The sequence below is a fragment of the Psammomys obesus genome, unplaced genomic scaffold, assembly GCF_907164565.1.
Source record: "Psammomys obesus unplaced genomic scaffold, mPsaObe1.curated_primary_1811, whole genome shotgun sequence".
In the NCBI taxonomy this organism is placed as follows: domain Eukaryota; kingdom Metazoa; phylum Chordata; class Mammalia; order Rodentia; family Muridae; genus Psammomys; species Psammomys obesus.
Window position 1 is genome coordinate 2184515 of NW_026590859.1, and position 12435 is coordinate 2196949.

At 40.3% G+C, this 12435-nt stretch overlaps 1 protein-coding gene across 4 annotated transcripts in view; it reads left to right on the top strand.

The window, feature by feature from the left end:
• Positions 1-12435, top strand: part of Syt14 (synaptotagmin 14) — a 156460-nt gene that overhangs the window by 116629 nt on the left and 27396 nt on the right. For all 4 annotated transcript variants that reach the window (XM_055609201.1, XM_055609199.1, XM_055609200.1 and 1 more), the window contains one exon: positions 174-623. In XM_055609201.1, coding sequence (XP_055465176.1) covers positions 174-623 — 450 coding nt within the window. The remainder of the gene's footprint in view (positions 1-173; positions 624-12435) is intronic.

A 12435-nucleotide genomic window follows, 5' to 3' on the forward strand; every position in this document is an offset into this window, starting at 1 on the left:
AATTACTCTGTCCTGTAAGGTAATTTTTGCTTGTAGTGACTGATACTTATGCTTTCTTCATGCCAGCAAATGAAAATTATTTGATATGATGCTCTAAAAGAAATTGACATTTATTTACATGCTTGTTTAAATAATAGTTAAAAACTGAAAACATTTAAATTTGCTTTTCTTAGGACATGTCAGCTCAAGGATCCTCCTCACAGCTTCCTAAACCTTTTGATCCAGAGCCGGAAGCTAAATATGGCACACTGGATGTGACTTTTGACTATGACTCACAGACACAGAAGCTTCTGGTGACGGTGACAGCTGTCACAGACATTCCGACATATAACAGGACAGGTGGCAACTCGTGGCAGGTGCACCTTGTTCTTCTACCTATAAAGAAGCAGAGAGCCAAAACCAGCATCCAGAGAGGACCATGCCCTGTCTTCACAGAAACATTCAAATTTAACCACGTTGAATCAGAGATGATTGGAAACTATGCAGTTAGGTTTAGATTATACGGTGTCCATCGCATGAAGAAAGAAAAGATTGTGGGGGAAAAGATTTTCTATTTAACAAAATTGAATCTTCAAGGGAAAATGTCGTTACCGGTGATACTGGAACCTTCTTACAACCCTTCTGTGAGTATCTCTTGGAGTGACCCGGACACAGTTTCTGTTCGTGGCGCATAATACATGCTACAGGAGAACTCTATAATCCGCCCCACTGCCTTCACAGTGTGTCATTTGCGTAGAAATGAAACACACTTACCTAAGCCCTTCGGTTCTGTGAAAGTTGCCCTTAAAGATGACCACGGTTTACTTTACGAGTTTTGTTTTCTCCTTCTAAGCACTTGTGTAGGTCTTGTACATTTGCTCCTGGTTGTGCATTGTCCACACTCACTGGGGAAGTTACCCTTTTCTTCCTAGGTCGAACTAGAGGGTAAGCAGGAGCTGCCTAACCATCTTAGAGAGTGTGTCCTGCTGCCCAAGACAGAAATATTTTTCTAGAACTGCCACAAAATTGTTTTAAAAGTTAAAAAAAAAAAGGTCTTTGTTACACTTTATATCCTCTTTGAGAAAAGACTGAAACATTTCTTAGTGAAAAATTATGACCTCAAGCTTTTTAATTTTTCTCAAGATTATAATCATATATCATCTCTCTATACTTTCAACAAAATTCTCACAAGGCATTGCAGATTACAGGAGAGTAATGACTGCATTGTTTATTTAAACCAGGGAGATGCATTATGTCACACAGTTATTTCAGTATGAGAAAATCTGTGACTTGGGTAAGTGTAAATTATGAATTATATTTCTTTATGTGTTATATTGGATAAGAAACATTTTATAATGTAAATATGCAAATTGTGAATAGATTTACATTTTAAGTAAGAGTCCTGATGTTTCACAGTTGTTTCTAAGCTGTGACTGTGTGAGCCTAAGGCCTGGGCTGTGGCCCACTGCGTCATACCAGGCAGTATCTGAAACTACAGGCTTCCACTCACCATGCAGCCTGACTGCTTTAACCAGGTCCTTGAGGATCTTTATAAGGAAAACATGGCAGTACGTAGGCTGTCTTGTGAGGCTCAGTTTTATTGATAGAACTTACTTATTAAAATATTTCAGGATAAGAAATTATAGGAAAATGCTTTTTAAATGTTTTTATTTATTACAATTTATTCATTTTGTATCCCAGCTGTAGCCTTCTCTCTTGTCCCCTCCCAATCCCACTCTCCCTCCTTCTTCTCCCATGCCCCTTCCCCAGTCCACTAATAGGGGAGGTCCTCCTTCCCTTCCCTCTGACCCTAGCTTATCGGGTCTCATCAGGACTGTATGCATTTTTTTCTCTGTGGACTAGTAAGGCTGCACCACCACCCCCAGGGGGAGATGATCAAAGAGCCAGCCACTGAGTTCATTTCAGAGACAGTCCCTGTTCCCCTTACTTGGACACTGAACTTCCATGGGATACATCTGTGCAGAGGTTCTAGATTGTCTCCATGCATAGTCCTGGATTGGAATATCAGTCTCAGAAAAGACCCCTGTGTCCAGATTTTTTGGATGTGTTGCTTTCCTTGTGGAGCTCCAGTATTCTCCAGGGCTTTCTATCTCCCCCTTCTTCCATAAGATTCCCTGCACTCTGCCCGAAGTTTGGCTATGACTCTCAGCATCTGCCTTAATAACCTACTGAGTAGAGTCTTTCAGAGGCCCTCTATGGTAGGCTCCTGTCTTGTTCCTTGTTTTCACTCTCTTCCAATGTCTGTTCTGTTTGCCTTTCTGAATGAGGATTGAGCATCTTACCCAGGGTCCTTCTTGCTTAGCTTCTTTAGGTGTACAGATTTTCATATGTTTATCCTATATTATATGTCTTATATCTACTTATAAGTGAGCATATACCATGTGTGTGTTTCTCCTTCTGGGATACCTCACTCAGGATGATCTTTCCTAGTTCCTACCATTTGCCTGCAAATTTCATGATTTCCTTGTTTTTAATTGCTGAGTAGTATTTCATTGTGTAAATGTACCACAATTTCTGTATCCATTCCTCAACTGAGAGACATCTGGGTTGTTTCCAGCTTCTGGCTATTACAAATAAATAATGAACATGGTTGAACAAATGTCCATGTTGTATACTTGTGCATATTTTGGATATATGCCTAGGAGGGGTGTAGCTGGCCCTTGAGGTAGCACTATTCCCAATTGTCTGAGAAAGTGCCAGATTGATTTCCAAAGTGGTTGTACAAGTTTACATTCCCACCAGCAATGGAGGAGGGTTTTCCTTTCTCCACATCCTCTCCAGCATGTGTTGTCACTTGAGTTTTTGATCTTAGCCATTCTGATGGGTGTAAGGTGAAATCTCAGTATCCTTTTGATTTGCATTTCCCTGATGACTAAGGATGTTGAACATTTCTTTAAGTGTTTCTCTGTCATTCGATGTTCCTCTACAGAGAATTCTCTGTTTAGCTGTGTACCCCATTTTTTAATTGGATTACTTAATTTTTTGTTTAACATCTTGAGATCTTTATATATAGTCTGGATATTAGCCCTTTGTCAGCTATAGGGTTGATGAAGATCCTTTCCCAATCTGTAGGCTGTTGTTTTATTCTGACGACAGTGTCCTTTGCTTTACAAAAGCTTTTCAGTTTCATGAGGTCCCATTTATTAATTGTTGATCTTAGAGCCTGTGCTGTTGGTCTTCTGTTTAGGAAGTTTTCTCCTCTGCCAATGAGTTCAAGGCTCTTCCCCACTTTTTCTTCTAACAGATTTAGTGTGTTTGGTTTTATATTGAGGTCTTTGATCCACTTGGACTTGAGTTTGTGCAGGGTGATAAATATGGATCTATTTTCATTTTTCTACATGTAGACATCCAGTTAGACCAGCACCATTTGTTGAAGATGCTGTCTTTTTTTTCCATTGTATGATTTTGGCATCTTTGTCAAAGTGTGTGAGTTTATTTCTGGGTCTTCTATTCGATTCCATTGATCCACCAGGCTGTATCTGTGCCAGTACCATACAGTTTTTATTGTTGTTGCTCTATAGTACAACTTGAGATCAGGGATGGAGAGACCTCCAGAAGATCTTTTATTGTAGAAGATTATTTTAGTGTATCTCCCTCAGCGTAGTTCTTGACTGGAAAATATTTTTAGAACATTTTTTGTTCTTGAGAATTTCACACGTCTATAAAATAAAATATGATCATATTTCCCCAATTTCCTCCCTTGATTCCCTCAACACATCCACATCCCAACTGCATCTTTTTTTATGACCCGCTATGTCTAGTCCTGCCCGTGTGTGCATGCATGTGGGGCCATCCACTGGAGCGTGGGATTCCTATCAGTGACCACACCCTGAGAAAAAGAGGGACTCTTCCTTTCTCTCCCAGCAACTATCAACTGCCAGTGGCTCCTCAGTGAGGGGCGAGGCCTGGAGAGAAGTGATCTACCCCATCTGTGCCAGAATTTTGGGGGGCTTGATTTTGTCCAGGTAAAGATAGCGGCTGTGAATGTATGCCTGCAGTAGTCATGCCATGTCTAGGAGAAGATGCTTCCCATCCTCTGGCTTTACATGGTTTCTGCCTAAACACCCATCTCATTTAGAGCTGAGCGCTGAATAAAATAGTCTTTATTCTCAGCACTGTGACCAATTGTGCTTCTCCCCCCTGAGTGCAAAAAGAAGCTTCTGTAGCCAACATTGAGAGCAGCCAAGGGTCTTTGTTCTCCCCAGCCGTGAGATTTTGTGCAGGTCTACAATGCTAGGCATGAAATTCTTGTGGAGCAGGCCTCACATTCAGTCAGAAAGTTATTTGCCTCATGTCTTGGTCAGTGTTGCTGTGAAGAGACGCTATTACAAACCGAACTCTTACGAGAGAAAGCACTTGGGGCTTGCTTACAGTTTCAGAGCCTTAGTCCAGTATTGTGATGGGGGCCATGGTGGCACACAAGCAGACATGGTGCTGGAAATATAGCTGAAAGTTCTCTATCTGGATCTGCAGGCAGCAGGAGGAGAGACTCTTGCGTGGCTCACCCCCAGTGACACACTTCCTCCAGCCACGCCACACACACAAAAAAGGACACACCCACCTATCCTTCTGAAGTAGGCCACTCCCCTATGGCTAAGCATTCAAATATATGAGCCTGTGGCGGCCATTCATCTTTGGTTTTTAGTGACAGGGTTTCTCTGTGTGGCCTTGGCCATCCTCATTCAAACCCTCATGTCACTACTGCATCCATGGGCATACCTTGCCTGGAAGGTCCAGATTGCTGTATACAGGGTCCAATACTGGGTAAACCATTGAATCCACACATTACTCCCTCCTCTGCCATCCCCCTGCTGCTGTCATCCCCGCTTCATCTTTTAACCCTCCGTTCCCCTTTTTCTTTTACTTCACATGTACTAATCCCTTCAGTTGTTGTTGTTTTTCTGTTTGTTTGTTTTGTTTTTTATTGTTTTTTTTTTAATTATATGTGAAAGAGTAGGTTTGCATGTGGGTTTTCATATATTCTTTTTTGGGTTTTCCCTCCCCTCCCTCTCCTGATTTTCACTATACCCCCACAGCCCTTCCTGCTTTGAGCTTTTCACCTCCAGAATTTGGTAACCTTTCATCTAGAGTTCCTCTCTTACAGTACCCCCACAGGCTCCTTTCCAGTGTCCTGCTTCCATTTGCATTCTCCTGTGAAACACACAAAACAAAAGATGTCAAGCTGAATCCACAGTTGAGGTTGAATGCTCACAGCTTGCCTTATTGGCCAGGGTGACCTCACTTGGTATATTTTTTTCCAGTTCCATCCATTTATCTGCATATTTAATAATTTTGAGGTTTTTTTCTTTTTTTACAATTGAGTTGTATTCCACTGTGTAAATGCTTTTTTAAGTGAGAGTGCATTTTAAAAAGGGAAAAAAAAAGGAACACGCAGACACTATTTTAAGGAGTACACATTTTTATAAAATGAAATATTCTGCTATTATTCCAGTTTTTAATATTTTTTTTCACTATATGGTCTGGATGAGTAGTAGTTTTCTATGGAGAATAAGCTCTTCTACAATAATAACTAAATTAGACCAGAAGAGAAAGGCTGGCATCAAAAGTATGTTTTGTATTGCTTTGATGACTTCATCTGTTCCCAGTTCCATCTTAATTGTACTTGCCATAGAGCAGTGGTTCTCAGCCTGTGGGTTCCAGCCCCCTTGGGAGTTGAACGGCCCTTTCACAGGGGTTGCATAGCAGATATCCTGCATATCAAATATTTACATTACAATTCAAAACTAACAAAATTACTGTTATGTAGTAGCAGTGAAATACTTTTATGGTTGGGGTCACCACAACATGAGGACTGTATTCAAGGGTGACAGCATTAGGAAGGCTGAGAACCACTGCCATAGCCAATGCTACAGTTTTATCTCTGGTCAGGCTAAATGGTTTCTATATTATATGCATTAGTCTGTAGTCATGGATTCTGTAATATTTTTTGCCAGCCAGTACAGTAAGTTCCTAGGGGCTACTTACAAGAAAGAGAAAGTGTGAGGTAAGTAGTTTCCAAAACATACTGTTTAAATATACAGAAAGCTTCTGTCTTCTGCTCTTAGAAATTGTCCCCTAGGTACCAGTGTGCCTGTCATGTTTAGTAGCTGTGTCTCATTGTTCTTTAGCCTTGCCTTATCCTTCACACCGTTTCAAAGTCTTAGAGCTTTGTATACTACAGTTTTGAGTCCAATTTATAATACTCCTGAATGTAAAAATATATCAATAGAGCTCAGGTATTTTCTGTATGTGCCATTGTACTAATGTTCTCTTTGCTTAATTTTTAATCTGAGCTGAATGGAGAATTCTTGTTATTGTAGTTTACTTGAGAGAGCTTCTCTTTGATTCTGTAAGACATGTTTATGAGGAACGTTCATAAAAAAGGATTACTTTCTATATTTAGTCATTTATCCTGGTGGCTTTTTGGTGACTGCTTATTGTTATTATCGCAAGAATACTAACTTCTCATCAAGGAAGTGTTAATTAATACCCAAAGTATTAATTGTTCTTAAAATATGTTTAAAGTTTATAGTTTATTTCATAGATAATAACAGAATTCACATATAATATTTAATTTCATAGATGGTTTTTCAGGAACTTGTTGAGTCGGGACACACAAAAATGACTTTGAGAACTCTGTGATGGTTTTCGATACTGGTAACATTAAAACAGGATTGGAATGTAGCTGTAGTTTGAACATGCCCCATTGAATAGCACATACAAACAGAAAAGGTTGCTGGAAGTTGAAAGACATGCGTTGCATCTCAACCAGCTATATAAGCTTTCTAAAACATTTTGACCAAAATGACAGGACTTAGACAAACACAACTGATGTTCCAATTCTACCAACACTGTGAGAGAAGCTAGGGAAGAGCGGAAATGGGACACACTTTATTACAGTGTGTATTTGATTGTGGGTATTTATTTGTATGTAGGGTGATCGGTGTGCCACGGTGTGTGTGTGGTAGTCAGAGGATGGTTTCCAGCACTTTTCTCCTTTCACCATGTGGGTCCTGGGGTCAAACTCAGGTCATCAGCCTTGATGGCAAGTGCCATGGGTAGACGGAAGTGCTTCTACTACCATTTCTTGCAGTGGACTTGACCTGTGTTCTACTCTTCCATACCTTTTCAACTTTCTAAAGCCTGAGGAGTCCACCTCCTTAAGACACTGTGTAATACTCACCTTCCCAGGGACATGTGTGTTTAGGGAAAGACATTGAGGTCTAGATTCACATTTGGTGTTTGTTTTTATAATACAGTATGAGCCAGAGAGCACTGAGTGCAGCCCTGTGACAAAGGGATCTCATCTTTAAAGGTTAGACGTAAGGGAACAGTTTTAGCAGATGTTCATTCTGTGTCTTCTCCATGCTGTATACCCTGTAGGGGCTAGTAATAACCTGGAAAAATGCCTGTTTGAAAGTTATAGTAATTCTATTCCATGAAAAACATAATTGTGTTCATAGAACTAATGTAGATGATAAATTAGTCTTTTCATTTCCTGTCTAAGAAGAAATTTCTGTCATTGGCTATATACGTGTCTCTGCAAGTGCTCCCATATCCATACTTGGATCTGTTGACAGGGAATGCACATACACAGGGGTTAGGTCTGTAGTAGAAAGGCAGTCACCCTTACCTGAAGTCTCCCTTCCCTTAGTCACCCTTACCTGAAGTAGAAAGGCTGGCCACCCTTACCTCCTTGTTAGCAGTCAGGGTGGAAGTGCCACCCGTTATGGGCACTCTGCAAGGTTGTGATGGTCATGACTGTGACAAACGGTGAGTGTGGAACCTTTGTGGTGACTATAAATAGGAGTTGCTATCCTGTAATTAAACAGCGTCCTTATTTAGTTTGAACAATGCTAACATTTTTATGCAGATTTATTATGCCTAATGTTTTCTGGTATTGCAGATCTTTGCAAATGCGATTATTTTATTTATTCAATTCATTTATTTATTTAAGGCCCACAATTTGGATTTTTCTGTTATAGAATTATCTGATATCATGTAACCATATATATAATTTGTTTAGAAAAGCTGTCTTCAGTTTCTATAGCTGAGACTGTTGTTTACTTCACGTTGAGGCATCAGTGTTACCTGTGGGCTGATGCTCCATATCACTTGCTAATGAGGACTTTTAAAGTAGATTTAGGCCTTTATAACATGAAAATTTACTCTCTGGGGACATTCTCTTTTAAATTATATTTAAGTACTAGGTTGTTATAACCAAGTTTTTCCTAAATAACCCAGTTCTGGCCTGTTATCACAGTTCATGTTAATGTCAGTGAACTTGAGATTTATTACCAGTGCCAAAAGCTTAAGACAACCCTTTATCTGACAGAGGGCTAATATCCAGTATATATAAAGAACTAAAGAAGCTGAAAAGCAACAAACCAAATAATCCAATTAAAAAATGGGGAACAGAGCTAAACAGAGAATTCTCAATAGAAGAATATCCAATGGCAGAGAAACACTTAAAGAAATGCTCAGTGTCCTTAGTCATCAGGGAAATGCAAATCAAAAGGACCTGAGATTTCACCTTACACCCATCAGAATGGCCAAGATGAAAAACTCAAGTGACAACACATGCTGGAGAGGATGTGGAGAAAGGGGAACCCTCCTCACTGCTGGTGGAAATATAAACTCATACAACCACTCTGGAAATCAATCTGGCGCTTTCTCAGACAACTAGGAATAGCACTTCCTCAAGATTCAGCCATACCACTCCTAGACATATACCCAAAAGAGGCTCAAGTACACAATAAGGACATTTATTCAACCATGTTTGTAGCAACTTTATTTGTAATAGCCAGAAGCTGGAAACAACCCAGATGCCCCTCAACTGAAGAATAGATGCAGAAATTGTGGTACATCTACACAATGGAATATTACTCAGCAATGAAAAATAAGGAAATCATGAAATTAGCAGGTAAATGGTGGGAACTGGAAAGGATCATCCTGAGTGAGCTGTCCCAGAAGTAGACACACACAGTATATACTCACTCATATAGACATACAGTATAGGATAGACATACTAAAATTTGTACACCTAAAGAAACTAATCAAGAAAGAGGACTGACTAAAATGCTCAATCCCCATTCCTAAAGGCAAAGAGGATGGACATCAGAAGAAGAAGAAAACAGGAAAAAACCTAGGAACCTGCCACAGATGGCCTCTGAAAGGCTCTGCCCTGCAGACTATCAAAGCAGATGCTGAGACTTATGGCCAACTGTTGGGCAGAGTGCATGGAATCTTATGTAAGAAGTAGGAAATAGTAAGATCTGGAGAGAACAGGAACTCCACAAGGAGAGCAACAGAACCAGAAATTTCAACACAGTCTTTCCAAAGACTCATACTCCAACCAAGTACCATGCATGGAGATAACCTAGAACCCCTGCACAGATGTAGCCCATGGCAGTTCAGTGTCTAAGTGGGTTCCATAGTAATGGGAAGAGGGACTGCCTCTGACATAATCTGATTGACCTGCTCTTTGATCACCTCCCCCTGAATGGGGAGCAGCCTTATCAGGCCACAGAAGATGACAATGCAGCCAGTCCTGATGAGATCTGATAGACTAAGATCAGAAAGAAGGAGAGGGGAACCTCCCCTATCAGTGGACTTGGGGAGGGGCATGTGTGAAGAAGGGGGAGGGGAGGTGATAATGGGAGGGGAGGAGGGAGGGGGTTTATGGGGGGATACAAAGTGAATAAAGTGTAATTAATAACAGTTAAAAAAAAAAAGCAGTCCCATACATAAAACACATGTTAGAACCAAAGCTTCAGAATTGTGAGGGAAAGTTCCTTCTCCGTTATGTTTTCTATTATTACTTCTCTATTAAGTATAATCCCCTTAAGTTCTTAGCACACTTTTTGTCACGTCTGTCCAAGTTCTGTTGCAGTGACAGTACCTGAGATGACAACTGAAGAATACTTTGAATTATGGTTTCAGAGATTCCAACCCAGAGTCATCTGGCTCCATTGTATGGGCCTGGAGTATGAGACAAGAGCATGTTACAGAGGCTGCTCACCTCATGGCTGCCAGCATTCAGAGGGAAAAGGTCAGGGAACATTTCTCCAGTGCCCATGCCCAGTGGCCTACTTCCTTCAACTAGACCCTGACTTCATTTTACCACCTATCAGTAAAGCCATCAGAACACTTTATCAAGAAACTAATCCATCCATCAATCAGAGTCCTCGTGATCCAGTTACTTGCCCAAAGCCTCTAACACAATGCCTCTAAAAGCACTTACCCTCATTTTGCAGATGGTAAAGAAGGCTTGATATAGCCATGACTCTCGCAAAGTCAAAGTCACTATCACATTAGACTGTTTGGCAGTGGGCAAGTCTTCCTAGCTCTTTCTAGTTTGTTTCCTATACTGAGGAAGAGGCGTGTGTCTGAGATTCCCTAGAGTTCTAGGTGCTAATCGCTTCTGCAGCTAAGCTCATTTTTTTTTCATGGTTGGCAAGGGGAAAGTAAGGCAGGTGCCATCTTCTGCTGCTTCAGTGGGAAGTCCAGGGAAAGGTCTCTTCCCCCTGCTGCATCCATAGTAGCTGGTCTTGACCTTCAGTGGCGGCAGCAGGGCAATGACTGAGCGAGTGTGCATTCAGCTAATTGAAACACCTGCTTGGGAAGCAGAGCATCTTGTGCCTGTCTGTCCTTGTTCTGGGCCCATTCCTACAGGACCCGTCTAGAACTAGCCCTTCTGCTTTTCCAGCATGTTGCTCCATCAAATACTTTTTCTCAAAACAGCCAAATGAGTCGTTTCCATCACTAAACCCTTTCTGACGTGGTTCACAGGTCAAAGTGGAGGTATCTCAAGTAGTTTATACTGTACTTAGACACTTAGTCAAAACTGGGATTTGGTTGTAGTAGGAGGTGTTTTCTTAAATACCATTTCTGAAAATTACAATAGGAGGAAAAGATGGAGAAAGGCAAATTTTTAAATTTTCTGTAACCTGAATAGTGTTCCATATGCTGGATACAATTTCAAGCATGTCTATATTAGCTTCTTTACTCTCTGAGCTGGTGGCTGTGGCCTCAAACCCAGCGCAGTACATGTGGAGACCTGTCCCCACAGGCTGTCTGCAGCATTTTGTGTGTTGTCATCATAGCCAACATTATAGCTACATTAAATTTGGCCCCAAGGGGATTTGTGTTACCAAGGAATATGTGGAAACAACTATAATGTATGAACCTGTTTTTTCTCTCAGCTAATTTGTTTTTAGTACTTAAAAAAATTCTCAGAATCCCTAAAATTCAAGGTCATAACTAGAATTTATAAACACATGAAAGAAATTATAGAAAAAATGTGAAGATACCTGTTTTTAGGAGGATCCCTCGGCATCAGTTGACATTATTCATGAAGAGCCAGAGATTATATGGAATGACTATTTGCATCTGTTCAAAGTCTTACCAATTTCAAGTAAATACAACTTAGCAAGGAATGCCCTGATGCAAAGGAAGATCCAGAGAGCAGGCTCGGTCTTCAGAAAAAATTAAAATGATGTTGCACAGAACTGCTTCCTCCTTCTGTTGCCCTCCCTCTTCTGCAGCCTTGAAGCTTTTGTCTCGCTAGGCTTCAGGCCCTGTGTGAACAGGGACGATGATCTTAATTCAGGCCCAGGAGCGGGGTGGTGGGTGGAGGTGGGGTCACCTTTCAGATCATGTTGGGTGGCATTGGGAAAGTGAATTTAAGATACCGGCATCAGAAAGAGTAACACTTGGTATCGCAGGAGACACGAGCTAATGCATGATGTAGTGTTTATTTAAATCTATCGAAAATAGAGTCGGGACCTCAGGCCAGTTGTTGTTGGGACCTGAATACCTGTCTTTTTAGCACCATGTGTCTAAAGCTTAGGTAGGTGTGATTTGTTGTTGTTCCACAGAATCTGCCTTTTCTCATTTCTTGGTTTTTCACTGTTATTTCCTGGGTATCCAGGACTAAAATGTATCATTCCCAAGTTCTAAAACATCGGTTGTGTCTGATCATAATATTTAACATGAAACATGACATCACTAAGAAAACGTCAAAGGTTCGCTAATGGAGTATCTTTCCAGAATTACTTAAATTGCAACCAATTAAACTATTAAAAATCACCTTTACTAAAAATAATCATACCTAAAATACTTGTAGTGAAATTCGCTCTTAAAAATGTTGACAGAGGTATAAATGGGAAGTGGTTATATGTGCTAAAAAAGTTAACTGTTTCATTATCTGTGGCAACTGTTTCAAATTTTTACATTTTAGATTTACTTTAAATGCTAAAATTATGCTTTGATTTGTTAGAATCTGAGCATGTTTTGAGAAAAGAAAAATAGAAACATTTTAAGGGGGACTGATATATTATGGCAATGAGAATTTTTTTAACTAGTGTTTCATAGATTAGGTTTTTATTTGATTTGGTTTATTTAAACAAAATCTATTGTGTCACCAAAGACATG